A 27,220-nucleotide genomic window follows, 5' to 3' on the forward strand; every position below is an offset into this window, starting at 1 on the left:
TCTCTTCTTTCTCCGTGTCACTCTCCTGGAACTCCCTCTGTAGACCAGGCTAGCCTAGAATTCAAGAGATCTGCCTGCCTCAGCCTGCCAAGTACTGGGATTAAAAGCATGGGCCACCACCTTCTGGCTTGATACCATTTTCACAGCCAGTGCCAAAGAAGGGGTAATAAATACAATGGAAAAGCTTAATAATTTAAAGAGCTTTTATAAAATCACTATTGGCTAGACTTATGGCAACTTGACACAAGCTGTAATCAAATTAACTCCCAATGTTCCTCTGAGATAAAAGACTTCCCCTCCAGATCCATCCTCCTCCCAAGCTGCCCAAGGACCTACATTCCTGTGACTCCAACCCCTAACTAGTTTTTCCTTATAAACCCATTACCCTTGAAGCTCCGGTATCATTCTCTCACCCTGCTGCATCAGGAAGGATTGTGATCGAAAGCTCTGAGACCGTAATACAATACCCTGTGTATTTTGCACTGGTATCCAGTCCTGGTGGTCTTTTTTTTGGGGGGGGGACCTCACGATCTGGGTAATCTCAGCATAACACCTCCATAAGACCTGTTGGTGCACTCAGGAGGCAGAGGCAGAGGCAGAGGCAGAGGCAGAGGCAGGTGGAACTCTGAGTTTGAGGGCAGCCTGGTCTACAAAGCTAGTCCAGGACAGCCAAGGCTACACAGAGAAACAACCCTGACTCAAAACAAAGAAACAAACAAAACCTAAGACCTGGCTGGCCATGGACCAGCCTTTAGAGCATTTTCTTAATTAGTGATTGACTGGGGAGGGCCCAGCTTTTTGTGGGTGGTGCCGCCACTGGGCTGGTGGTCCTGGAATATACATGTGTGTGTGTGTATATACTTTTTGTTAATTTTTTTTGTTTTTTGAAACAGGGCTTTTTTTTGTAGTCCTGGACTCACTATATAGATCAGGCTGGCCTCGAACTCACAGCGATTCCCCCTGCCTCTGTCTCTGGAGTGCTGGGATAAAAGGCATGTGCCACCACGCCCAGCATTGTAAAATGAAAGCAGACATAGCATTTCTAAAGCATGTAGAGAGCTGAACTCCAGGCTTAACTGGCTCAGACTCATCAAAAGTGCCTGAGGGAACAGTTTGTCTCAAGGAAAGGGCAGTGAACCACCCCATCCCACCCCACCTGAAACATACTTGAGTCTTTTTTTTTTTTCTTTTGGTTTTTTGAGACAGGGTTTCTCTGTGTAGCCTTGGCTATCCTGAACTCACTTTGTAGACCAGGCTGGCCTTGAACTCACAGCGATCCACCTGCCTCTGCCTCCCAAGTGCTGGGATTAAAGGCGTGCGCCACCACCACCCGGCTTGAGTCTTATCTTTACTAAACTGTTTCAATTTTCTTTTATTGTCCATCTGGATTTTACTTCCTCTGGAAAACACTACTGATGGAAAACCCTTAAGTGACTGCTTACATTTCCAAGAGCTGAAAGGGGCCCAGATGAAAGACAGCCACGACCACCAGGCCCGTCTGTGGAAGGACTGCAGGCTTTGTCCCAGGTAAAAGCAATCTTGGCGGTCTTTGCTCCTTGGAAACACCACGGATACCCCACTGAGATTGGCATTGTGATAGACTAAGTGGAGCCATCCCGGGTCCGGAATTCAGGAAAAGGACTGGGGACTCTAGCCAGGCTACTGTGTTTCTAATCGAACATCGATGGGAAGAGGGATCAGGAGGCGAGGCCGGCCATCGTGCCCTAGAGAGAGACGCTGGTGGAGAGGAAAGAAGGCTGCAGGTTCGGACCACGAGGGCGCGGATCATGCAGGCTAGGGTTCAGCATGCAGGCTAGGAGTGGAGCTGATACCTTGAATCTTTTTCCCCTCCTGCATAGGGTAGTTGGGTTGTATAATAAAGTCTAATTGTTAAGAAATAAACCCAGCACCTGTCTTGTTAACTCCTGCTGTTTTAAACATTAAAGTAGTTGAAGTGATTGAAATTGCCCCTTAGAAGCCTTAGGGCTGTTCATTATGTCTGCCCGGGCAGGGCAGCGGGGTGGACAGGCACTTTCTTCCTGCCACTTCCTCGAAGCACAGCAGCACTGTCACCCTAGAGGCAGGTGGTCACAGAACCAGGTTCTAATGTCCAGCAGCCTCACCACAGTCCCCTGGGGGCCAGGCAGGAGTTGCTGGGAAACCAAACCTTCAGGTATTTCCCTGTTTGTATAAAGCAGCCCAGAGTCCTTTAAAGATCTCATCCTCCTCCACGCACCCACCCCTGCCCCCCCAAACAAAAAGCAGTTTGACAAACCAAGTTTTTATTTCCAGCAACATCTGTCTATAATATAAACACACAGAAACAGCCTTGACAAAGGGCTAGGAAGCCCTTCCATATAACAACCAATTATTATACAATTAATCTCTCTCTCTCTCTCTCTCTCTCTCTCTCTCTCTCTCTCTCTCTCTCTCTCACACACACACACACACACACACACACACAGCCCAGCCCAAAGAGCCAAGACTATAATGCACACATATGTGCAGTAGTTCCAGCCAAATGAAAGGTGACTGACGGCTACCAGTTCCAGCCTTTAGATCAGGTTAAAATATTTCTTACTCCAAGTCTTCTTGGGAGTTAACTGAGCTTCCCCCACCTTGTACGGACACGGTGTCAGTTTATGTTTATCGAGGAGAATCCCAGTGGCACATTTTGTGGAGATATTATTAGAGCAGGCTCCAGAGACTAAAGACTTGAGGTCACCACCAAGGTCAGCCTCTCCTTTCTCCAGTCTCCACTCTAGACCAGGGTAGGAGCGAGCGGGGGAGTGAGGCTTGAAGTCTTTACTCAAAGGCCATTATTACCGCCAGGTACAGGTTTTGGGTTCCTGTCACCCCCGTCATGTTTTGCTGTCTAGTCTAGGGCTCTTGTCCAGTCCCACATAGGAGGGGGAGGGGGAGGGGGCGGTGGAAACTTTGTAATTAGTTTCAGGCCACCCATCGGTGGTAGGAAAGGGAGGAGGGGCAGGAGGCAGGAGGGAGAAGTAGCTGGCGGTATTAAAATCATATCCTAGCTAAAATATAAAGTGAGGGGTCCTGTGGGACCTCCAAGACAAGGAAGGCATCCTGTGCAGCTACAGCCAGCAGGGGCTGGAAACTGCAGCACCTGAGTAAGGCAAGTGGAAAACAGCGTCGCCGCAGCAGGTCACACCAGGAACGAAGAGGTCTGTTTGAATTCTCCCTAGGGAAACAAAACTCCCAGTCAACTCCACAGTCCATTTTGCTCATCATAAACGCACAAACAGGCTAGAACCATCCACTTGGTGGAAATGGCCTCCCCCCCATCTCCCCCCCCCAAAGCAGGCACACTCACCTCACTCCGAGCACTCGGCTGGCTATAAATCACCTTCTTACCCGGTGCAGTCCTGTGAGCAAACCAGAAACGGGAGATGCTCAGGCCCTAGCCATTAATGTTACCCTCACCACTACCAGTGGCCAGAATGGAGAACTTCGCAGGAAAACCGAGTGTTTAGAAGGAAGGTGCTGGCAGGCGACAAGGACAGAAGTCCAGTTGTCATTCCTTCCCAAACAACTACTTCCACCTCACTCCCCACTCCAACCCACTCCCCAACCAGAGGCTCAGCTTAGCTCCAAACCACACGTGTATCCATGTTCTTAAGGAGAACCCTGGGAAACCATCACGCTCACCCTTTCTTTGTTCCTGAAAAAGGAAAAAAAAAAAAAGGTCATATATGTAGCTACAATTCTGGAATTTTGGTTTCTTTTAAAAAACACAGAAATATAAGGATATGTTTTCATTTTAATCTCAGGTGTGGGGATATGAGGCTGCTTCGGACTTGGGACAGCAGCTGACTATGATTTGCCTAGTGCTCCAGCAGCAACGTGGTTTTGCTGAGTACAGATAGCGTCTGCGATTGTGTGACGTTTAGAATTCTGGGAACTTTTCAGAGGATATATAAACATTAGGCCCCCAGAGGTGGGATGGGCAGTTGTTGGTCATTATTCAGTGGGGGTTGGCTGTGGTTTCTTGGCAGTCATGGTCAAAAAGGAAAATTAGATTCAGAAATTTTCCTAATTCCTCTCTCTCCTGTATTAGGAGGTGAAACTGGGGGTGGGGGGTGAGGGTAAAAAAGAACCCCCAATATAGCAAAGACCAGCTATAGCCACGGTTGCTATCAGAATAGAACACAGCCCAGCATGGGAATTAGGAGGCAGTGGTATCAAGTCTCCACGTTCCCTTGGACGATGGTGCCAGCACGTGGAACATGGTAGCAAGGTCCACACTCAGACAGCACCCACAACATGCAAAGATGAAGGAACGTCCAGCTGGGTACAGCAGCATATGCCTATAACCTCAGCACTTGGGAAGGCTGAGGCAGGAGAATCACTGTTGAGTTGGAGGGTATGGCTTCAGGCCAGCCAGTGCAATCACAAGCAAGCAAACTTCCAAAGGAGGAAACACTTAACACTTACTTTCAAAGTATCCTCGGCTATAGGCGAACCAGATGCCAAAAACCAAGACTCCGAGGAGAATCAGTGTTACCAGGACAGCTGCCACGATGCCCCCCACATTCAGCTCCACTGTGAGACCGAGAGGAGGAGAGGTCAGTGGCCTTGCTTTGCAACTCTGGTGCTGACACCTCTGTCAACAGCCACATGGAAACCAGCTTCTGCTCACATACCAGCTCTCACGAGGCCACGGCCAGCTCTTACTCACCAGCATCCATGCGGACGGCCTCTGACTTCATGGGCGTCCCAAACCCATTCTGGGCCTGGCAGTAGTATTCGCCACTATCAAAGGCGGTCACAGGATCAAAGATCTAGAGGGCAGAGAGCAAGCTGGCTTCTGGCTCCAATAAACCAGGCACCTGTCCTGCTAGTTCTGCCTCTAGCCTGAAGTTGGCCCCGATGATGCTTCCTCCCCTCAGGGCTTCTGTGACTGCCCCACCCCCCACCCCGTGGTTCACATCTCTCCCTGTCTCCTACCAGATTCCCCGACTTTGGATCAACGGTGTACGAGGAATTGAGGAAAGCACGGGTTTTCTTGGCATCCGTAGCCATGAACATCCCATCCTTGAACCAGGAATACTCAGACGGCGGGGAGCCATCCTTTTCCGAGCAGGTCAGCACTGCCCTGTTCCCAATGGTGACAGAGGAGGGGATGTTGACGGTCGGCTTGGATGGAGGCACTTGGGAAGGAAAAGAAAAAAAAAAAGGTGCTGAATACACAGGCAAGAGGGTTACAGGGGTTCAGGGAACTAACTAGGGTGACACGCTCAACCAATCAGTTACGGTGACTACCCGTACGCCCTTAGTTCCTATCAAACCAGGGGGCTCACCCCCTCTACTGGCGCCACCCACAAGGCCTAAAGCTTAGCAGTCTGCTATCAGGCTCAGGGAAGCAACTGGCTTTAATTAAGCCCACGTGAGATTACACGGCACATACCAAGCACGGTGAGGTGGATGCTGACCTCCCCATAATTCTGGCCACCGTCCTCCGAGACCATACACGTATAATCTCCGTTGTCTTTCCGGGTCACAGAACTGAATTCGATGCCACTGGACGAGAAGGTAACTCGGTCTGCGTAGGGAGCTACCCAGGAGACGGAAGCAGAGGCAGAAGAGACAAAGTCAGCTGGAAGGCTAAGGGGAGATGAATGTGGCACCCAAGACGCATTCTTTATCCTCCACCACAGGAAAGGGATGAGCCTTGAGCCCCAGGATGTGGCCCCCACCTCTGGAAATCCAGGCTGGCCACTCTTGATGATTACTCTGCCATCTTTGCAACTGGGGCAATTTACCTGTGATCTGATTGTTGTAGCAAACGAGTGCGGTGGTGCTGCCCTGAACGAACTTCCATTCCACTCGGGGAGAGGAAAAGCCAGAGTAGGTACAGGACAACTTGGTGGCTGCAGACAGGGTCAAAAAAACGAGAGGAGGACGTCGCCCCCCACAAAGCACAAGCTAGGATGCGTGCCCTCCTGACCCCGCCCCCACCCTGACCCTCCACAGCTCTGGCCACTCACGTTCATTCTCGGGAACCTCGACACCATTAGCTTGAGAAGTGTACACTGTACCCTTGCCTTGTACCGAAGAGCCTGAGGGGACGGAAAGAGGGACCGCGTCAGCAGGAGACCGAGGTGCCATGGAGCAGGAAGAAGAAATGCAGCAGACGAAGGCCAAGTCAAGCTGGCTGGTATCCTAATTTTTTGTTTTGTTTTCCAAGATAGGGTCTCTCTGTGTAGCCTTGGCTGTCCTGGACTCCCTTTGTTGACCAGGCTAGCCTCGAACTCACAGCAATCCACTTGCCTCTGCCTCCCAAGGGCTGGAATTAAAGGCGGCACGCCACCGCCACCGCCTGGCTCCCCTAAACACTTTTAATGTATTCCAGGGCCTAAACACTTTTAATGTATTGTATTCCGGTCTACCAGTACTACCCCTATCGGTGGAAATAAGACATTTCTTTCAAATACAACTTTAATTTTTAATGGCTTCCTCTATGGCTCCCAGTACACTAATTAAATCTCCACTCATCCTAAGGGAGCTTCCAGAATGACATTTCATGGCTCAGAAAAAGCTCCACAAAACACTGCGGCCACTTTATGAAAACAATTCTGGAAGGAAGGAAGCCAGCAAGCTGAAGGCAAGTCAGGCTGGGGAAGGAAGGGAAGGGAGGAAGGACAAAACGGCTCCTTGGCGTCTGTAGGACACTAGCTGCTTTTTAAAGTGTTTTCAGGGATGTTACATTGTTTGATCCCTGAAACAAGCACGGCATTTCAGCATGACCAGAATTATTGCTCTAGTTTTGCAGGAGGAACTCAAGACTACTAGTAAAGACAGGTACACGGCATCACACTGCTGCCAGGAGCCCGGGCAAGGACAAGAGGTGATCTCAGATCCCCTCGTGAGAGCTGTATACTTGCTAAATGGAGAAAGAAAAGAAAAGGTACTATGGGTTGAGGGTAGAGGTATGAAGAGCCAGGAGGCTAAATAAATAACATGGGAGGGGAAAATCTGTCCACAGGACTGTCCCCGTAGTATTAATGACAGGGGACCCTGTGGGGACACACAAGTACATGTGTGCACACCTTCGTTTGTTTTCGAAGTCCAAATTCATGGAGATTTTGTTTTGTTTTGTTTTGAGACAAGGTCTCTCTGTGTTAGCCTTGGCTGTCCTGGAGTCGCTTTGTAGACCAGGCTAGCCTCAAACTCACAGTGATCCGCCTGCCTCTGCCTCCTGAGTGCTGGGATTAAAGGCGTGCGCCATCAAGCCTGTCCATGAAGAATGTTTTTATAAGTCAGTCTTTAGATAAATGCAGAAGCCAAGTATAGCGCATTCAAGTATGCTCTCCTTCCCCAAAGCACTCACAGAACCTAGTATAGTCTCTTTTTTTCCCATTATATGAGATGTAAGGCTTGGAACCAGATGGTCTCCGATGTCCTCTTTTCCTCCACATTCTCTGACATGGCTGTCAAAGAGTGCTTTGTTTGTTTCTGCAGGGCTGGGGATCAAAGACAGGGCCTTGTGCAGTGCGGGCATGACTTTCCTACTGAGCTACACACTCAGCCAGGCATACAGGCTATCTTTTTTTTTTTTTTAAAGATTTATTATTATGTATACAGTGCTCTGCTTGCATGTACTCCTGCAAGCCAGAAGAGGGCGCCATACCACATTACAGATGGTTATGAGCCACCATGTGGTTGCTAGGAATTGAACTCAGGACCTTTGGAAGAACAGGCAGCACTCTTAACCACTGAGCCATCTCTCCAGCCCCCATACAGGCTATCTTTATATGCATTTATCTCATTCAGACAGTGTAGGGGACGGGCTATATGGCCAATGTTCAGCCATCTTGTCAGAGCCTAGGTTCCTATTTCTCCAACAGTCTGCCATTTACCAGAAACCAGCTGACCCTGTCATGGTTTGGCAGTTAGACTAAAGATAAGATTTAGACAGAGCCACCCTGCTGTAGTTTAGCAGTTAGATTAAATAAAGATAGCAAAATATTCGGTGTGGCAGAACATTGTGGCCTGTTTGGAATTCCTCGCGTCTTGAGATAGCCTACAGCAGGGAAGCAGAATATGCTTCCCTGCCCCCCTGCCTTATAAAAACTCTGTGAAAATTTTCAATAAGTGGGGTTTGATCAGAATCCAGACTTGCAGCCGGGCATGGTGGCGCACACCTATAATTCCAGCACTCGGGAGGCAGAGGCAGGTGGATTGCTGTGAGTTCGAGGCCAGCCTGGTCTACAAAGCGAGTCCAGGACAGCCAAGGCTATACAGAGAAACCCTGTCTCGGGAAAAAAAAAAAAAAAGAATCCAGACTTGCCCCCTTTCTTCATGTCTTGTATTCTGTCCCTATACAGGAAAATTCTTCTCCCGAGCATTACTCCAACCTTGGCAGGCCGGGGCAAGACACAAGACGGAGAGTTAGTCCAGTTACTCTTTCTGTTGGGTTTCCGCTTTGCTTTGTTGAAGAGTGGACTGCCGTGTAGGCCACACCGGCCTTGGACTTCCTGGTCCTTCTGATTTGAATCTCCCTGCACAGTAGGCAACTCTCTCCCTTTGCCAGGCCTTGTACCCTTCTCCATCCGACAAGTATAGATCCCCAGAACACTTCCTAACAGAGCGTCTAGCGTGATGAGTGACATCCCAGATGTAGGAGCCTTTCCTCTGCATGTATGGACGTGTACTGTGTCAGAGGAGGTCAGAAGAAGGCATCAGCTCTCCTGGAACTAAGTTAGAGGTGGTCGTGAGCTGCCAAATAGGAGCTGGGAACTGAACCTAAGATCCTCTGCAAGACCAGCGCTCGTAACCTCTGGGCCATCTCTCCCAGCCCCTCAGCTGTCATTCTTTTCTGTATAGCCCTGGCTGCCCTGGAACTTGCTCTGTAGAGGCTGGCCTTGGTAGGTCTCTTACCGACCCGCCTCTGCCTCAAGCGCTCATATTAAAAGCCAAAACTGCCCGGCTCAGATGTTGTTCTTAAAAAGTCAAGACTCAGTCTGGAGAGCTGGCTCAGAGGTTAAGAGCTCTGTCTGGTCTTCCAAAGGTCCTGAGTTCAACTCCCAGCAACCACATGGTGGCTCACAACCATCCACAATGAAAACTGGCATGCAAGCACATATACATACGGGCAGAATACTGTATAAATAATAAATAAATAAATCTTTAAAAAAAAGTCAAGACTCGTCACTTTGCATATTTTCATTATAATTTTAATGTTGAACTCATACAAGTATAACAACAGATCTGGAAATTAAATCAAATAATCATCATGAAATTGGAAAGTCTTCTTGGGGATATGATTAAAAGCTCAGTGGTTAAAGGCAACTCCTTGACGATGCACGTATAATGACCAAAGTTTGGTCCTCAAGGAGGAAAGAGAGAATCAACTCCACAAAATTGTCCTTTGACATTCACACACACAAATAATAAACCTAATTTTTAAAAAAATGTAATCTGTAATCCCAGCTGCGAGAAAGCTGATGCAAGTTCAAGGCCAGCCTGGTATACACAGTAAATTCCAGGCCAGGGTCCCGTGGATCATAAGTCATCCTCGCCCGGATGTTGATAATCTCGTCCTACAAGCTCTCTGGCGTTTTGCCATTTGCCTTCTGTGGTGCACACACTGTGTTGCATGGGCCAGCTATCTCATGAGGAATGAAAGACTTACGGCACCAGCTGCTGGGAGAGCTGCCTGCCCCCCAGGGTCCTGGAGGCGGGTGGTGTAAAGCCTCTACTTCACTTCCCAACTCCCCGACGAAGTTCCCCCGAGGAGTAGGCAGAAGTGTCAGTGTACCTCAGCCCCTCCTGTGCCCAGTCTTGTTTCCTTCCTCTCCTTTCCACAAGTGTGAATCCCTAAGAAAGTGTCTTTATATCTAGAGTTGGCTTCCCAAGAACCCGACCCACGACACCACCCAAATGACGAGCAAACATCTAATGAAACTGAAAAGCGACCCGAAATTCACATGCACACACACACGAATCATGATGTGTGAGAGTTATTCCTCACTCAGTTTCCATGTTGGATAAAGTGTGTAATAATCACCTCGTTAATTAGTTAGGTGTGTGTGTATGCACATGCCGGGGTAAAAATATACAGATCAATAGACAACTTTTGGTCATTTTTTCTCTCCTTTTGCCTTGTCAACAACAGTGTCTCTTTGTTTCTGCCACTGTGCTATGTACTCCAGGCTGGCTGGCCCACAAACTTCCCAAATCTGGTTTTTTGTTTTGCTTTTCAAGACAGGGTTTCTTTGTGTAGTCTTGGCTATCCTGGACTCTCTTTGTAGACCATGCTGGCCTCAAAGCCTGCCTCTGCCTCCTGGGTGCTGGAGGCACCACCCCGGCTCCTTATCTGGCTTTTTACATGGGTTCCGGTGATTTAAAACTCAGGTCAGGCATACCAAGCAAGTGCTCATTAGATGCCGTGCCATCTCCTGAGGCCCTAAAATTGTATTTTGAGTCCTTTGAAACTATGAAATCAAAAAGACCTCCAGGATGCCGCGTAGTGGCGGCACATAGGCCTTTGATCCCAGCACTTGGAAGGCAGAGGCAGATGGATCACTGTGAGTTGGAGGCCAGCCTGGTCTACAAAGCAAGTCCAGGACAAACCAAGGCTACACAGAGAAACCTTATTTAAAAACAAAACAAACAAACAAACAAAAAAACCCAAAGATTAATTAACTTAAAAAATCCTGCATGATTCAAACCCAGCCCCAGCATCATGGTCCTTCCTATTTATGCACCATACACCTCAGCCAACGGGGCCCACGGTCCCCTCCGCCACCCTTGACACATCTTCGGAACCAGATGACCAATGTGCAAATGCCAGCTCTGTTTCCTACATGACTATGTGACCTGGGAAGGCCACTTTAGCCATTTAAAACATTTTGGCAGTCTGTAAAACAGAGATGACAACCATTTCTATGTCAAAGTGAGGGCCAAACAAACGAAGTGCTTAAGCCTGGCACGGTGTGCACACCTTTAATCCCAGCCCTCGGGAGGCAGAGGCAAGTGGGGCTTCTTGAGTTCCAGGCCAGTCAGAGCTGTACAGTGAGACCCCGCCTTGAAAAAAAAAACCTCCAAAGTACTTAGAACAGCGTCTGACCAAGAGGAGGCACCAAATAAGCGCTGTACTCGCCTGTCTCCCCATAGGTTGCCCTGCCAACACCTCGATTTCTAACATCAATGTTTCCTTCAACAAAACATTTAAATAAGCAGTAAGTACTAGGGAGGCCTAAGCAAACCCCAGGCTGCTGAACTGTCTCCTCTGTCACTTTAACTGCCTTGGGAAGGCCTGCCCTTCTCTAGAACTTTCCTGGATCCCTCATGGACACCCAACTACGTCAGGATGGATGATTTTCCTGCTCTAGTTTCACCCTGGCCTCATCACAGCACCCTCCCTCCCCATTTAATTGTAACTTTTGACCCTTCTACATACTCTTGCCAATGTACAAGGTAAACCAAAACAAGGAAATCTTACCCTTTTCATTGTAAAGTTGCATTTACTTAAAAAAAAAAACTACTTTTTTCTTTATTGTTATTTAAGGTTTGTTGTTGTTTTTTAATGTATATGAGTACTGTTTTCACGCATAACAGAAGAGGAAATCAGACTCTTACAGATGGTTGTGAGCCACCATATGGTTGCTGGGAATTGAACTCGGGACCTCTGGAAGTGCAGCCAGTGCTCTCCAGCCCCCAAAATCTTTTTTTTTTTTTAAAAGGTGTGGCAATACGTGAGTTCAAAGGCAGCCTGGTCTACGGAGCCCAGAACGGCCAAGAGAAACCCTGTCTAGAAAAACTGAAAAAGAAAAAAAAGAGTTGCAAGGTGGTGCTCTCAACCTCAACTCTCCACAGCCATTCCCCAAAGGCAGATCCAATCTGTGTCTGGTTTTTGGCAATCCCATGCTGACTAGGTGGCAAAAGGAAAATATTCAGCAAGTCAGAAAATTCCAGCACTACCTGGGCCGTGATAGATAAGCTAGCCATTTCCCCCTATCTGGTTGCAGCTGGCCATCCCGCAACACAAATCCACTTTCCAGCTCTTTCCCAATGCCTGGCTCTGCTCAAGCCGCGCTGCTATGTAAAATGCACTTTCCCCTCATTATCTGGTTGGTACCCTATCCTCCCTCTCTCCCCTGCCCCCCCCCCCCTTTTTCCCCAGGAAATGACCAGCCACACCTAGTCCTCTTAGAGCCTCTTTCCTGGGTTTTCATTATCCCCTGCAAAAACACTACTGAAATATTTCCTGAGTTGAGTGGCAGTGGCGGCGGCGGCGGCGGTGGTAGCATTTCTGAGTTTTAGGCCAGCTTGGTTTACAGAGTGAGTTCCGGGACAGCCATGGCTACACAGAGAAACCCTGTCTCAAAAAGAGTAAAAGAGCCGGGTGTGGTGGCGCACACCTTTAATCCCAGCACTCGGGAGGCAGAGGCAGGTGGATGGATCTCTGTGAGTTTAGGCCAGCCTGGTCTACAAAGCAACTCCAGGACAGCCAAGGCTAACACAGAGAAACCCTGTTTCGAAAACAAACAAACCAAAAATAAAGAAAGAAAGAAAGAAAGGAAGGAAGGAAGGAAGGAAGAAAGGAAGAAAGAAAGAAAGAAAGAAAGAAAGAGAGAGAGAGAGAAAAGGAAATATAGTGGCTAGAGATGGCTCAGTGGTTAAGAGCACTGGCTGATCTTCAAGAGGTCTTGAGTTCAATTTTCAGCAACCACATGGTGGCTCACAACCATCTCTACGGGGATCTGATGCCCTCTCCTGGCCTGCAGATAGAGCACTTGTTATTGTGTGTTACTGTGTATAAACACTCCCTTATCTTTCCAGTAAGCGCCGACAGCAGACAGCACGTCTGGCATGTCACTCTAAATATCACTCAACCCCTAGTGCCTGATACTGAGTACCAGGTATTTGCTGAGTGGCATGGAACACAAACAAAATAGGTCATAGTCAACCATCCACTTTAATATCTATTGTTGAGGCTTATCTTCAAAGACAAGTCTGGTTTTTTGTTGTTGTTTTGTTTTGTTTTTTTGAGACAGGGTTTCTGTGTGTTAGCCTTGGCTGTCATGGAGTCACTTTGTAGACCAGGCTGGCCTCAAACTCACAGAGATCCATCCACCTGACTCTGCCTCCCGAGTGCTGGGATTAAAGGCATGCGCCACCACGCCTGGCCCAACAAGTCCAGTTTTTAAATGGGCATGACAAATGAAGAAAAAGCAAACTTGTTTCAAAATCCAATCCCTATAATATTTTAATAACAATTTTTTCTAAAGTTCTAGCTTCAGGGAAAAGAAAGAAAACTAAAATTATTTATTTATTATTTTTTGTTTTGTTTGGTACAGGATCTCATGTAGCCCAGGCTAGCAGGCTAGCGTCCGATTTCTGTGCCCCTTGTCTTTACCTCCTGAATTCTGGGGTTTCAAGAATACTCCATTAGGCCCGGTTTCCATACATCACTGGGGACTGAATCCATGCCTTCACACGTGTTAAGCAAACACAGAGAGCTACATTCCCAGCTCCTGAGACCTAGCTTGGGTTTTGGTTTTAGACTTTATTTTTCAGGGAGGCAGAGGTCGGTGGATCATTATGAGTTCTAGGCTAGCCTTGGTCTACAAAGCAAGTGCAGGACAGCCAAGGCTAGACAAAGAAACCCTGTCTCCAAAAAAAAAAAAAAGACAAACAAAAATTATTTATTTATTTGTATGTGCGTGTACACGCACATGTGTGCAGATCTCCACAGAGGCCAAAACAAGGCACCACACCCCCCTGGAGCTGGAGGTACAGGTGATTGTGAGCCTCCCAGTGCTGGTGCGAGAAATCAAATTCAGCTCTCAACTGCTGAACCATCTCCTAGACAGCTGTCAGAGAAGGGTCCTGGATATTATGGATGGAAATGAGCTATCATGAGGACACTGGGACCTGAGCCCCAGTCCTCTATAAGAGCAAGTGCCTTTAACCTCTTTAGTCCCCTTAGTTGTGTATTTTAAAAACAAGGGAGGTTTATTTTGATGTTCTGCTTTTTTTTTTTTAAGCTAGGATCTCACTGTGTAGCCCAGACTGTTCTCGAAGTGGCTGTCTGAAAAAAAAAAAAAAAGGCTGGCTTCAAACTAACAGAAATCCTCTGGCCCCGACCTTTTGAGTGAGTGCTGGAACCATGAATGAATGCTTGAGACGATGGGCTTACCCCACCTCCCCAGACTACAAACTGATTTTTCCCCCCTTGGTTTTTCGAGACAGGGTCTCTCTGTGTAGCCTTGGCTGTCCTGGACTCAATTTTGTAGACCAGGCTGGCCTCGAACTCACAGCGATCCGCCTGCCCTCTGCCTCCCAGCTCTACAAACTGATTTTAAATTTAACTGTCTTGAAGCAACATTTACGTTCTCTACCCACAATTCCCACTGTTTCGCATATGGAACCGATCTCTGCACCTGGTATGCGACGAGCCTGCAGGTTGACCGGTTTCTGCACGTAGGTGTGTACACTGACCGGTACCTGCCCACCTCCAGGGAAAGAACTCAAGAAGAGCCAAGAGTAGAACAAGACCCAGAAAACCTTCTAGTGCAAGGTCTAGAATAAAATACAAAGTGGGAGAAATGCCTGTGACTGGCTGTCTCGAGTCAACGGAAACCGGGACAGGGAGAAGAAGGGCGAGAGGTATGAGAAGGCTGGAAAACTCACCAAACAGAGTCAGACTTTGTCACTTGGTCATTCGAGTAAAGCCAGTACCCATAAAACTCGTTAGCACCCTCATTCATTTGTGGTCCTAACATCAAGTGAAAGCTAGCCATAGTGGGACACACCTGTAATCCCAGAACCTGGGATGCAGCAGTGAGGAGATAAGGAGTTCAAGGCCAGCCGTAGCTACCTGGAGCTTAGTTTCAAAGACAACAAAACAACACAAGCCACAAACGAGAAGCTTTGCTTTCCTACTGGCAAAGCACGTGTCTTCACTACTTAAGAAAAGTGAGTTCTATTTGGGGGGAAAGAGAGGAGAAAAAGATGAATCCAGTCCCAACGCCTTCATTGTTTTCATGACCACAAGAGGAACCAAAACACAAACAAAAAACAAAACCAAAAAACTTTTATGTAGGGCTGGAGAGATGGCTCAGAGGTTAAGAGCCCAGACTGCTCTTCTAGAAGTCCTGAGTTCAAATCCCAGCAACAACATGGTGGCTCACAGCCATCTATAATGTTATCTACTGCCCTCTTCTGGCCTGCAGGTGTACATGCAAACAGAGCACTGTATATACAATAAATAAATCTTTAAAACAAACAAAAAGGCCCTTTCATGTAAAACTCACAGCGATCCGCCTGCCTCTGCCTCCCGAGTGCTGGGATTAAAGGCATGCGCCACCACGCCCGGCCTGAGAGAGTGTTTTTGACAAGCCATTCACCTGTGTGTCTGTTGTTACAGCTGCCCCAGCAAAGTAACACCAATGGTCCTTGGGCTTCTATGTGTCCCCACATCTGCATGCCGCACAGATGAAAGGGGAGGACACATCTGCACAGACAGAAGCAGCGTGCCCTATACAGTGAATTCATCACTTCCTGAATTGTAAACACTGAGTGGGACCAAGAGAGCCACTGACTAAAGTAACAGTGACAGCACGTTTTGAATATTCTCTATGTGCCAGACACTCCAAGCCCTTTAGTGACTTAATTCATTTAACCTTAAACTAATGCTATGAGACGGATACAATTATAGCTCTCATCTTTAATGAGCAAGTGGGGCACAGAAATTAATTTGTCCAAGGTTACAAAACGAGCGGGTGGCAGAACTAACATTGTAGATCACGTTATCTGGTACATGATACTGAATCAATCAATTACCGTGATACATACACCACCCCCATGTATATTTACGTGTGTGTGTGTGTGTGTGTGTGTGTGTGTGTGTGTGTGTGTGTTATGGACACGCACATGCCAACGTGCCCGTGTGAACCCAGAAGACAACTTGTGGCATTCTTCTCTCCTACCACCGTGTGAGCCCAGGAACCACACTCAAGCTGACAGGAATAGCTGCAAGCGTGCTGGCCCTTTGTTGTTTACACAGAATTTCACTTGTAAGCACAGCTGGCCTGGAACTCCACATGACTCGTGTTCTGGAGAGAAAGATAACCCTCAAAATGTGTTTTTCCTCCTTCTGCAAGTGAAGACAATAAATCAAGTGGCAGACGAAACAAAACAAAAACAAGCGCTTGGGAACAGAGGTAGGGAGGATCAGGAGTTCAAGGCCACCCATCTGCAGCTACAGAGATACAGGCAAGTCTGGGCTACATAAGCTCATAGCCTTAAGTAAAACAAGGCTGGGTGTGGTGGCGCACGCCTTTAATCCCAGCACTCGGGAGGAAGAGGCTGGAATCACTGAGTTTGAGGCCAGCCCGGTCTACAAAGCGAGTCCAGGGCAGCCAAGGCTACACAGAGAAACTCTCTCTCGAAAAACCAAAACCAAACCAAACCAAACCACCCCCCCAAAAATAGAAAGAAAAAAAGAAAAAAGCAACAAAACACCATGTCATCTCCAAAGCCAATTTAAGCCAATATGAACTGACAAAAAAATGTCTCCAAAATATCAAATATGAAATGATACCCACACTTATTTTTTAGTCTCATTATAAATTTGCTATGTAGACCAGGCAAGCTCAAGTTTGCCCAGAATTCACACAGGTCAGCCTTCCTATGGCTTCTGAGTGCTAGGATTAAACGCATGCTTCAATTTATATAAATAATTTAAAAATAAATTCTACAAGATGGGAAATGGTGGCGCATACCTTTAATCCCAGCACTTGGAAAGCAGAGGCAGGTGGATCTCTGTGAGTTCAAGGCCAGCCTGGTCTACAAAGTGAGTCCAGGACAGCCAAGGCTACACAGAGAAACCCTGTTTCAAAAAAAAAACAAAAAATAAATAAATAATAGATAAATCCTACAAATAATAGCCCAAGTAGCTGGGCATGGTGGCACATACCTTTAATCCCAGCACTCCAGAGGCAAGAGGATCACAGTGATTTCGAGGCCAGCCTGGTCTACAAAGTCCAGGACAGCCAAGGATACACAGAGAAACCCTGTCTCAAAAAACAAAAACAAAAACATAAAAACAAACAAACAAAAATAGCCCAAGCATATACATTTTAAAATCTCTAAGTGACTCCACTTGGCAAGCTCCAATATCTGAGCTCTCCCGCCCCATGCTCTGTATTTCTGCAATAAATAGGTGTATTTAAAATATCATAACTTGGAGTAGTGTTTAGCAATCTTCCTAATGCTGCAACCCTTTAACACAATTCCTCATGTTGTGTTGACCTCCAGCCACAAAATTTTCACTGCTACTTCGTAACTGTAATCTTGCTACTATTATGAGTTATAACGTACATATCTCCAGTTTCTGAAGCCCTCAGGTGACCCCTGTGAAAGGGTCATTTGACCCCCAAAGGGGTTGGGACCCAAAGTTGAGAAACACTAACTTAGAGGGAAGCAAAGACTTCTCCAAAGGAGAAGGGCAGAGGGACTGCTGGGAGGTGAGGCCAACTTGGACTGCAGAGTGAAACCCTGTCTCAAAACAACAAGAGAGAGGAGGGGAGGGAGGGAAGGAGGGAGAAGGGGGTAAAAAATCAGATAAACTACAAGAAGGAACATGGCCAAATGAATAGGAGATGCAGACGCACAGCCAGGAACTAGAGGGCAGGGCTGGGAGCGCAGCCCAGTGGCAGAGAGAGCACCTCTCCAGCTGCACAAGGCCCTGAGCTCCGTTTCCAGCACTACAGAAGGAGAAGAGAGGAGAGACGGAGCGAAAGAGGGGGAGGCATTCATTGCCGGTTCACACTGGTACACTGCAGCAGAACCGGAAGAATGGTCAAATAAACATTCACGGTGAACTGAGGTAACAGACCAGGAAGAAATGTGAGCTACTACAAGGAAAAAGGGGCACAAGAAGAACAGAGTGCGTGCATCCAGGAGACACTGAGGGCTGAAAGCAGAAGGCAGGACAGCATGCAAGGGAGGGTGTGCCCGAGAATAGAAGAGAATGGGAAACAGCGCAAATAATCACAAAATATCGATGACGTCAGTCTGCACGCATTTTCATAAGAGATATGATTTCAGGAGAGCTGGCAGCCTACCCAGCTAGAATACCCCCAGTCCTTATCCGCAGGAGATAACATTCCAAAATGATCCACCCACACCTGAAACCAAAGACAGTAAGCCAAAAGCTTTCGATGGCTTTTCTTCTATGTGCATACCTATGATAAAGCTTACTTCCTAACTTAGAAACAATAAAAGACTAACAACAGTAACTCACCATGAGGTAATAGCAATAAACTGTGATAAGAGTATTTGTTAACGTGGGTACTGTTACTAGCTAGGTGCGGTGCTACATGCTTGTAATCTCAGCATTGGGGAGATGAAGGCAAGAGAATCAGGAACTCAAGACCAGCATCAGGCACACAGTGAGTGGAAGGGCCAACCCTGACTGAAAGAGACTATGTTTCAAAAGAAAACCAGCCAGGTGTGGTGGCATAGGCCCTCAATCCCAGCACTCGGGGAAGAAGAGGCGGGTGGATCTCTGTGAGTTCGAGGCCAGACTGATCTATAAAGGGAGTTCCAAGACTATAACACAGAAAAACCCTGTTTAAAAAAAAAAAAAAAAAAGCAGGGCTGGAGAGATGGCTCAGAGGTTAAGAGCTCTGCCTGCCTTTTCAAAGGTCCTGAGTTCAAGTCCCAGCCACCATATGGTGGCTCACATCCATCTATAATGAGACCTGGTACCCTCTTCTGCTGTGGATGCAAGCAAAACACTGTACACCTAATAAAGAAGTAAATCTTTGAAAAAAAGAAAAAGAAAAGCCAAAAAACAAAACAAAGCCAACAGTTTATTAATTTATTTGTAATTTTTATTTTATATGGGTATTTTGCCTGCATGTATGTCTGTGCCACGTATGTAGCTGGTGTCGCCTGTAGAAGACACCAGAAGAGGACGTCAGGTCCCGTACAACTGGAGCTATGAGTGGTTGTGAGCGGCAATGTGGGTGCTAGGAATCAAATGCAAGTCCTCTGAGAGAGCACCCAGGGTCCTTTATCCCTGAGCCATGTCCTGCTCCAAGTCTGTCCATTTCCGAGGCTCCAAAACTTCTATACTACACCCCAACTCCACTGGCCGAGCAAAGAAAACCCATCTACTCTTCAAGGTCCTGTTCAAACGTCCCGTGATCTCTTTCCTCCCCAGCAAGTAAAGGTAAATTTAAAGATTAATATATAAAAGTAACTTAATGTTATATGGTATGGGAAGGAAAAAAAAATACCTAAATACCTCTATAAAAAAGGTATATGACCCGTGTCTCGAAAAACCAAAAAAAAAAGTATATGACTAAATTACAGCGTGGTCACACAACACAATAGATCTCGTTCAAAGTTTTTGTTTGTTTTTGAAACAAGTTTCTCTGTGTAGCCCTAGCTTCCCTGTAACTTGGCCTGTAGACCACGTTAGCCTTGAACCCAGAGACCCAACTGCCTTTGCCTTCTGAATGCTGGGATTAAGGGCATGTGCCAATACACCTGGTTTTGTTTAAGGATTTTTCCCCCCTTTGAGACAGGGTTTCTCTATGTAGCCTTGGTTGTCCTGGACTCAGCTTTGTAGATCAGGCTAGCCTCGAACTCACAGTGATCCGCCTACCTCTGCCTCCCAAGTGCTGGGATTAAAGGCGTGCGCCACGACGCCTAGCTTGTTTAAGTTTTAATATATGTATGCATCACATTAATTCATAGAAGCCTAGAATGAAGTAGTAGTGCTTAACCAAAAAGTAAGTATATGTGATTATGTTTTCTCTATAGTCCTGTATTTTCCCATGTTTCCACCTAGAGCTGGTTATCACTGTGTTGCTTTTGTTTATAGAGAGTGATTCACTCTGGAGCCCAGACAAGGCTTCAACTCACCATCATCCTCCTGCCTCAGCTTCTTCTCAGTGTTGTGAATACAAACAGACACCACTACAACCAATTGCCAATTGCGCGCGCGTGCACATACACACGTAAGTAAAATAAATAAATAAATAAAAATAAAAAGTTTGAACAGATGCACTGTGCAAAGATGGATAAATGCCCATGGGTCAAATAGAATGCTCAGTGCCAAGCGTGGGGCCCCCAAACCATATTCGCATTGCTCTTAGCTGCCCACCAGAACTAGACAGTAAGTCTCCACTGTTAAAAGTGGGTTGCAAAGCCAGGAGTGATGGCACACGCCTTTAACCCCAGCACTTGGGAGGCAAAGGCAGGTGGATCTCTGTGAGTTCAGAGGTCAGCCTGGCCTACAAAGCCACCCCAGGACAGCCAAGGCTAACACAGAGAGGTCCTGTCTTGAAAAACAAAACAAACAAACAAACAAACAAAAAAGGGTTGCTTGAAGAGGATAGAGAAATCAAGCTGGAGCTGAGCTAAAAGCTTTCCCAGTGCTGGAAGGTGCTACAAAGGCAACTGGAAAGGCAATAATCAATAGTGTATTACTGAGCTGTGGACCTTGTGTGCTATAGTACCAATGAGTCAAGCAAACCACACCCACTGGTGCAACAGTGTCACAACTGTTATAGGAATGACAAACTATATAGTATAAAGCAAAGGTCCACTCCACCAGAGGGAGTTTAAGCCCAGTACCGTGCATCTGGTCAAAAACATGGGCTGGGGAAGTCACAGGCCACAGGCCATGAGACCTGAAAACAGACATGCTATTCAACCACCTTCTTCTTCTTCTTTTTTTAAAAAGATTTATTTATTATGTATACAGCATTCTGCCTGCACATCAGAAGAGGGCACCAGACATCATTATAGATGGTTGTGAGCCACCATGTGGTTGCTGGGAATTGAACTCATAACCTTTGGAAGAGCAGTCAGTGCTCTTAACCTCTGAGCCATCTCTCCAGCCACCGCCCCCCCCCCATCTTCTTTTTTGGTTTGTTTGTTTTTTATTTTGGTTCTTCAAGACAGGGTTTCTCTGTGTAATAGCCCTGGCTATCCTGGACTCACTTTATAGATCAGGCTGGCCTCAAACTCACAGTGATCCACCCGCCTCTGCTTCCCGAGTGCTGGGATTAAAGGCATATGCTACTACCCCCGGCTTCTTCAACCACCTTCTAAATATTTGTTTATATTAGCCAAAGACGCTTCATTTTTTGCAGCAGATGCTAGTTAATGACTGATCAAGATGCTAAAAATAAATGACTACTGAGTGTTCATCTCTACGCGGGAAATCTGTATCACTCCCTCCAACGCGCTGAGAGTATCACAAAAAGGGTGGGGCGGGGTGGAAAGATTGTAAAAAGTGTTAAGCCACTGAGATAGATGGCTCAGCATGTAGTTTCTGCCAAGCCTAGTGACCTGAAGTCAACCCCCAAGTCCCCAACAGTTAGCCTCTGGCCACCACACATTCTAATCATATGCCTAAACACTACAATAAATAAATGTAATTTTACAAATAGTTTTTTTTAAAACTATAATAGCCAGAGGATATGAAGGAGAGTTATGAAAAGCTGTCTTCTGGGCATAGCATAGCTATTTCACTCTTTTTTTTTTTGTTTGGTTTTTTGAGACAGGGTTTCTCTGTGTGGCCCTGGCTGTCCTGGACTCACTTTGTAGACCAGGCTGGCCTGGAACTTGCAGAGATCCACCTGCCTCTGCCTCCCAAGCGCTGGGATTAAAGGCATAGGCCACCACGCCAGGCAACTGTTTCACTCTTAAGCTGAGCAGCTGTGGTTGCCTGCCCAAGACTGGACCCATTGAGACTCAGCCAGGGATAGGACAGGGGTTTCTGGGCTCCTCCCATTACCCCAGTAGCTACCTACTGGAAAATGAGTCACTGTCTACTGTGGTGTAGCCACAGCAGCATTACTCAAGACCCAATGGTTTATAGCACCACACCCAAGGCCTTGGTTAGATAAACTCAATGGATCACAACAACAAAATCCCACCAGTGGGCCAAAGAGATGGTTCAGCAGGCAAAGATGCCACCACCCAGCCTGAGGACCTGTGTTCTATGCTAGGTAGGAGAGGCAGCTCACACAAGTTCTTCTACACACACACACACACACGTGTGAAATTTTTAAAAATTTAGTTCTAGGCCAGGCGTGATGGCGCACGCCTTTAACCCCAGTACTTGGCGAGCAGAGGCAGACAGATCTCTGAAACTGAGGCCAATCTGGTTGGTCTACAGAGTAAGTTCCAGGACAGCCAGGGACGTTACATAAGAGAAACCCTGTCTTGAAAAAAAAACTATCAAAAACAAACAAACAAACAACAACAAAGTAGTCCTTAAAAAAATAAAAGGAAAGATGGGAAAGTGGGAAGGAAATTTGTTGGAAGGAAAGATCGGTGGGAGTGAGATCGGGCTGGGGGGAGCTAATATGATCAGAACGCACTGTACACAATGGCACCGTCAAAGACATTTGTCACAAGTCCTACCTCAGCCTCAGTGTGACGACATTACTGACACTTGCCACCAGTCCAGCACAAAAGTCACTGCCAGCCTTACCCTGCCCAAACATTCCCTGTTTTGTTGACAGCCCAGCTGTATACTCTCCACTTAGGCATCGTGCTTGTAGCTTTTGGAAACAAAGAAACAAGGCTTCAGTCTCCCAGGCTCTAGCTGTGGAGCGACCCCACCGCCCCCCCCAGAAGCTCTGTTGGGAGAAGCTGACACAGTGGTCTGAGACCGCAGACACTGAACAGAGCCCCCCAACCGCCATGTTTTTGGAAGTGAGGGTCCAGGCCAGAGCACAACAGCTACTTCCTTCTACTGTTTTAGTAGGAAGCCCTTTGTTTCCTCTTTATACACATCCTGTTAACTACTAGGATATTTCTCAAGATGCTTTTAGGCCACGAGTTTGATTTTTGAAAAGAGAAGGAAGGAAGGAAAAGGAGGGAAGGACGCCAGCCAGCCAGCCAGCCTCTGGTTTTTTCACAGATATTTCACATCTGGGCACAGGACCTTCAGAAGACGCTCTGGACAGAGTGAAGAAAAGCTTGGAGTGATCAGACACAGAACGCCTGGGCAACAGGGAGGCTCCATGAGTCAGTACTGCACAGCCCGCTCAACCCTCTGAAGATGGCAGTGATCGGTAACGGCAGTTAGGGGGGTGACTTTCACTCCATGTCCCCCTCCTGCCCTCTTCTGCAGACTTTCCAGTTTTACCTGTTCAGACCCCTCCTCCATCGCCCCCAATTGCAAAGGACAGTCATGCCTGCCAGGACAGTAACTCACTCCAGGGACCTGGCATCAAACTTCCTGCCAGCCAGCTGCCTCCTCTAATCCCGCCCCCACACTGGAAACCAAATGACACAAACTGGACTTTGGACAGAAACTCTGCTTATCAGGGAGTCCCAGGCAGATGAACTCCAGGGTTTCAATGCCTGGAAAACCCCAATAGGCCTTTGTTCATACTGCTCCGCACTGCCTCCTCCCAATTCTGAGGAACTTCATCCTCACTTAACATTTGTTTTGACCACTTAGCTGAACCTGTGAAGAGTAAAAAAGAGATCTGAGATCTGAGATTCCCCTAGTCTCAAATCCACCAGACACTGAGAATTAAGCCCCCCGGCTTCCTAATCTATCACGTAAAACGTACGGAACATTTCAATAGATCTTTGGGGGGTGGGTAGCTTGGGAGAGAGTATGTCAGCACCCTTCCCTGTGAATTCCAGCTGTGGAGAGGTTGGCTGATCCAACAGCCAAGGCCATAGCCCCCCTATAACACCAGCATGGAAACAAAACACAGCCTGAGTTCTGTGAGTTCAAGACTACTAGTGTCTGGTCTACCCAGCAAATTTCAGGTCAGCTAAGTCTACGCATTAGACTCTATCTCAAAAAAAGAAAGAAGGGGCGTGCGTGTGTGGGAGGGGAAGAGAGTGGGGGGGGGGCCAGAAAGGAGGGAAGAACAAGAAAAATCTCCAGGCTCTATTAAGCGAGGTAAACAAAATGTAATCTAATGTATATTCTAAGTCTTTTTTGTGCAAGACAAGGGTGAGAAAATAAATATACATTTGTACACACCTGTGTCTGTATAACAAAGCACAAGATAGATACACATTAAGGAGCTCTGCCGGGTATAGATAGGTGGGGGGGTGGGGGGGGGGCAAGAACAGAATAGGAGTGTGCTACCCCGCCCCTTTGATATATTTTGAATCACAAATCCTGTCAACCAATGCTCTTGGAATGAACAAGTCTTAGAATCACAGCAGCTCTGCCCAAAGGTGAAGAAGTAGGCTGCGGCCCTTGACAAGCCCAGGTCACAAAAGTGCGGAAGAGAAACAGCACAGGTGAGAGCGTTGGCGGGAGTCCGCCACCACTCACTTCCTCCTTCTGGCTGGGGCCACTCACTCACTCACTAGTTTTCTTCCTTCAAGAGAACTATTATTTCCCCAGGAGGAAGTAGTAGGCATGACTCACCAATACATAGTTTTAAGGGAGGTCTGCCCTGGAAGTACTCAAAAGGGTCTTCTTACCAATACCCAGGGCGGGGGGTAGCCCACCCCTCTTAAAAGGCTGTGACGTCCACACCCAGGTAAGAGGAGGCAGAGAAAAGGTAAGCACTCCAGCCCTGCCCGGCTCACTTTCCTCCCTTCTGCCTACAGCCAGAGTGGACCCGTCCCACTGGCCACTGCTCGTAGCTGAACCGTTTCCAAGTTTAGGTACTCTAGGGAATGCAAGGCGGCATTCTGGGTCACCAGTTTCACACTCCCCAAGCTCAGCTCTCCCCAGCCCATCTGAGTATCTCCCTCCCTGCCCACCGCTGCAGCGGCAGCTTCCCCTTAGCTGGCTCCTACTTAACCATCTTGCCCACGGTGAAGAATGACTCATGGGGGGAAAAAGAACACAGGGGCGATCTGTTTATGCTTCAGAGCAGATGCCCCAAGAGCCCTTACTTTAAGAATTAGTAATAATTAAAATAAGCCCTGCCACGGGGTGAGTCCGTCGTGTGTGTGTCCCCCCCCCCCCCCCCCCGCTTCCTCTGACCTACTCTAGCAAGGACAGCATCCTTGCATCCTCACAAAACGCAAAGGGGTAATTGCTGTGCAACAGGAATCCCTTCATGCATTATGTAATGTAGCTATTACCTCCACTGACCCTCACGGCAAGCGGAGGACCAGTATTATTACTCCTGCTTTATATCAGAAAAGACTGAGCTACTAGCCTAAGGTCACAAGACCAAGGAAGAGGGAAAAAAAAAAAAAAGCAAAGCCAAAGTCCCTAGAGAGGCAACCAGGCTGTCATTTCCATCTTCATTTGCACTAACCAAATCGGCACACACACACCCCTCTCGCAGGTCCATCTTGATTTTAAAGTCGCACAGTCCATCCCCAACCCACGCCGACATGTTATTCCCTAGGACCCACTGTCCGCCAGACACACCAGTGCCTGCGGCCTCCTTTGAACCGCATGGCTGCTTGCTCAAAAGGCTGTTGTCACAATCCTTTTGGTGGGAGTAGGCACTGGAACCAATATAGGAAAGTAGGGGAGGAGAAAAGGAAGGAGGGGAAAGGGTTGGGGGGCGAGGGGAGAAGCTCGGGGAAGTTTATAAGCCTAACTGCTATAGCTGATCCAAGAGGCAGTACAGAAACCAGGAATGTAGGTGTGGCTAACATTTCTAGGATATGAACAAAAGTGCATCAAGAGATGGGTGGGCAAAGAAAAGCAGAAACGAAAACGGTGAAGTGAGAAAAGACTTTTTTTTTTTTAATTTTTTAATGGCAAGACCGCAGATTCTGGAGTAGTAGTTCAAATAATTCCTGTGCTTCGGGCCTGAGTTGCTGGATCTCCGGGGACAGTTAGAGGACTCTGGTTCCATCCCCAGCTGAGCTTCTACCCCCTTCTAAACTGTTAAAGTCATTTCCTCTCTCTAGGCTCATTTCCTTCTCTGTACAATGAAAGCAGTAGCAGCATCACCTACTGACCAGCCCACCCAAGCAAGGGTTTAACACAGTGATGAGAGAGACAAAGGGGCGACTTATTTCTGCTCTCCAAAAAATGTTTCATTTCCTTTACCTTCTCTAGAATACGAACCTTGAAGGGAAACAGATTCCCACAGAACACATCCCAACGAAACAACAGTAGTGTGTGACACTCAAGAAGCAGGCACAGCACACCCAAGTGCCTGGGGTTTGGTCCCCAGCTCTGAAGGGTGGTGGCAGGGAAAATCAGACGGGTAAATATACAGGTGCTGACACACACTGACCAAGGAACAAACCAACCAGCCTCACTCAACCTCACACAAACACACCTCGAGAAAGTCATGCCCCAGCATGCGAGCCGGTTGCTTCTCAGGAAAGGGAGTCTACAAAGAAACAGACTCTCACTCCCGGCAAGGGGGAGGGCAGAGTTCTGGCTCTAAGGAGATCCAGTTAACCAACAAACCCAGTCTCCCCCAGGGATATCGTCACTCAGTCAACAGCGTTAATTAAGGACTAGTTGTTCAAGAAAGGAATTCTCAATGCGATGATCAGAGAAATTTTAAGAGTATTAATCCCTTCTTTGGACGCTGAACCACAACATTAATCCCATAAGGTCACAATTTAACAAAAGTGAGAGACCCCTTCTGAAAAAGCCAGGAAAAGAAACCTTTCCTACCCCACCCCCACCCCCATTAAATTTCCTCCTAGGACACTTAAGCCCAAGGGGTCCGGGGTGAGAGGTTCAAGGTTTCTGAGTCGTCCGAAGATGTCGCAGGGCCAGGGTGAATGGCTAACGAGATAGTTTGGGTGTAGGAAGGGTCCTCGCGCAAGAGAAAGCCAGAAACGTGGACCCTTCCCAGTTATTTCTCCAGCGGAGAGGGTAGGTCCCGGCCCCGGTGTGGGAGGTGGGAGTCACAGAGCATCCGCTTGGGGGAGGGGAGCCGGCCAGTTTTCAGGTGGGGGAGGGGAAAGGAGAGTGACCAGACCAGGGCGGAAAAGTGGACTCCAAAGGGCGGGGCAGGCAGGCAGGCAGGTTTCTGGACTTCTCCCTTCCCGTGGGGGCGTAGGGAGCGCCTCCTTCCAACCTTTAACGAGACCCACTTACTCCTCCAAAAGCTCTGGGAACTCACCCAGAATCATAGACGTGAAGAGAAACAACAGTTTCCTCCCGGCTTTCCCCTTGGTGCCCATTGCAATTACAACGCCGACGCGACGGGCGCCGCCACTCTGCTGAGAATGGCTTCGCGATCCACTGCGCTGGGGCTGGAGTCCGCCTGCCAGGTTGAGCCCGGCCCGCCTTTCTCTCCACGCC

The 27,220-nt window shown here is 47.7% G+C and overlaps 1 protein-coding gene across 1 annotated transcript; it reads right to left on the reverse strand.

Moving 5' to 3' along the window:
- Positions 1–2,265: 2,265 nt before the first annotated feature.
- Positions 2,266–27,196, reverse strand: F11R (F11 receptor). Its single transcript, XM_084782656.1, has 9 exons — positions 27,039–27,196; positions 6,009–6,080; positions 5,784–5,891; positions 5,429–5,575; positions 4,969–5,171; positions 4,700–4,802; positions 4,443–4,563; positions 3,335–3,386; positions 2,266–3,202 (listed from the first exon to the last, which is right to left on the reverse strand). The coding sequence occupies exons 1-7, from the start codon at positions 27,097–27,099 to the stop codon at positions 4,445–4,447; spliced, it is 813 nt and encodes a 270-aa protein (XP_084638782.1). The 5' UTR covers positions 27,100–27,196; the 3' UTR covers positions 2,266–3,202; positions 3,335–3,386; positions 4,443–4,444.
- Positions 27,197–27,220: the final 24 nt, after the last annotated feature.

The sequence above is a fragment of the Acomys minous genome (genome assembly GCF_964271855.1).
Source record: "Acomys minous genome assembly, chromosome: 1".
Classification (NCBI taxonomy): domain Eukaryota; kingdom Metazoa; phylum Chordata; class Mammalia; order Rodentia; family Muridae; genus Acomys; species Acomys minous.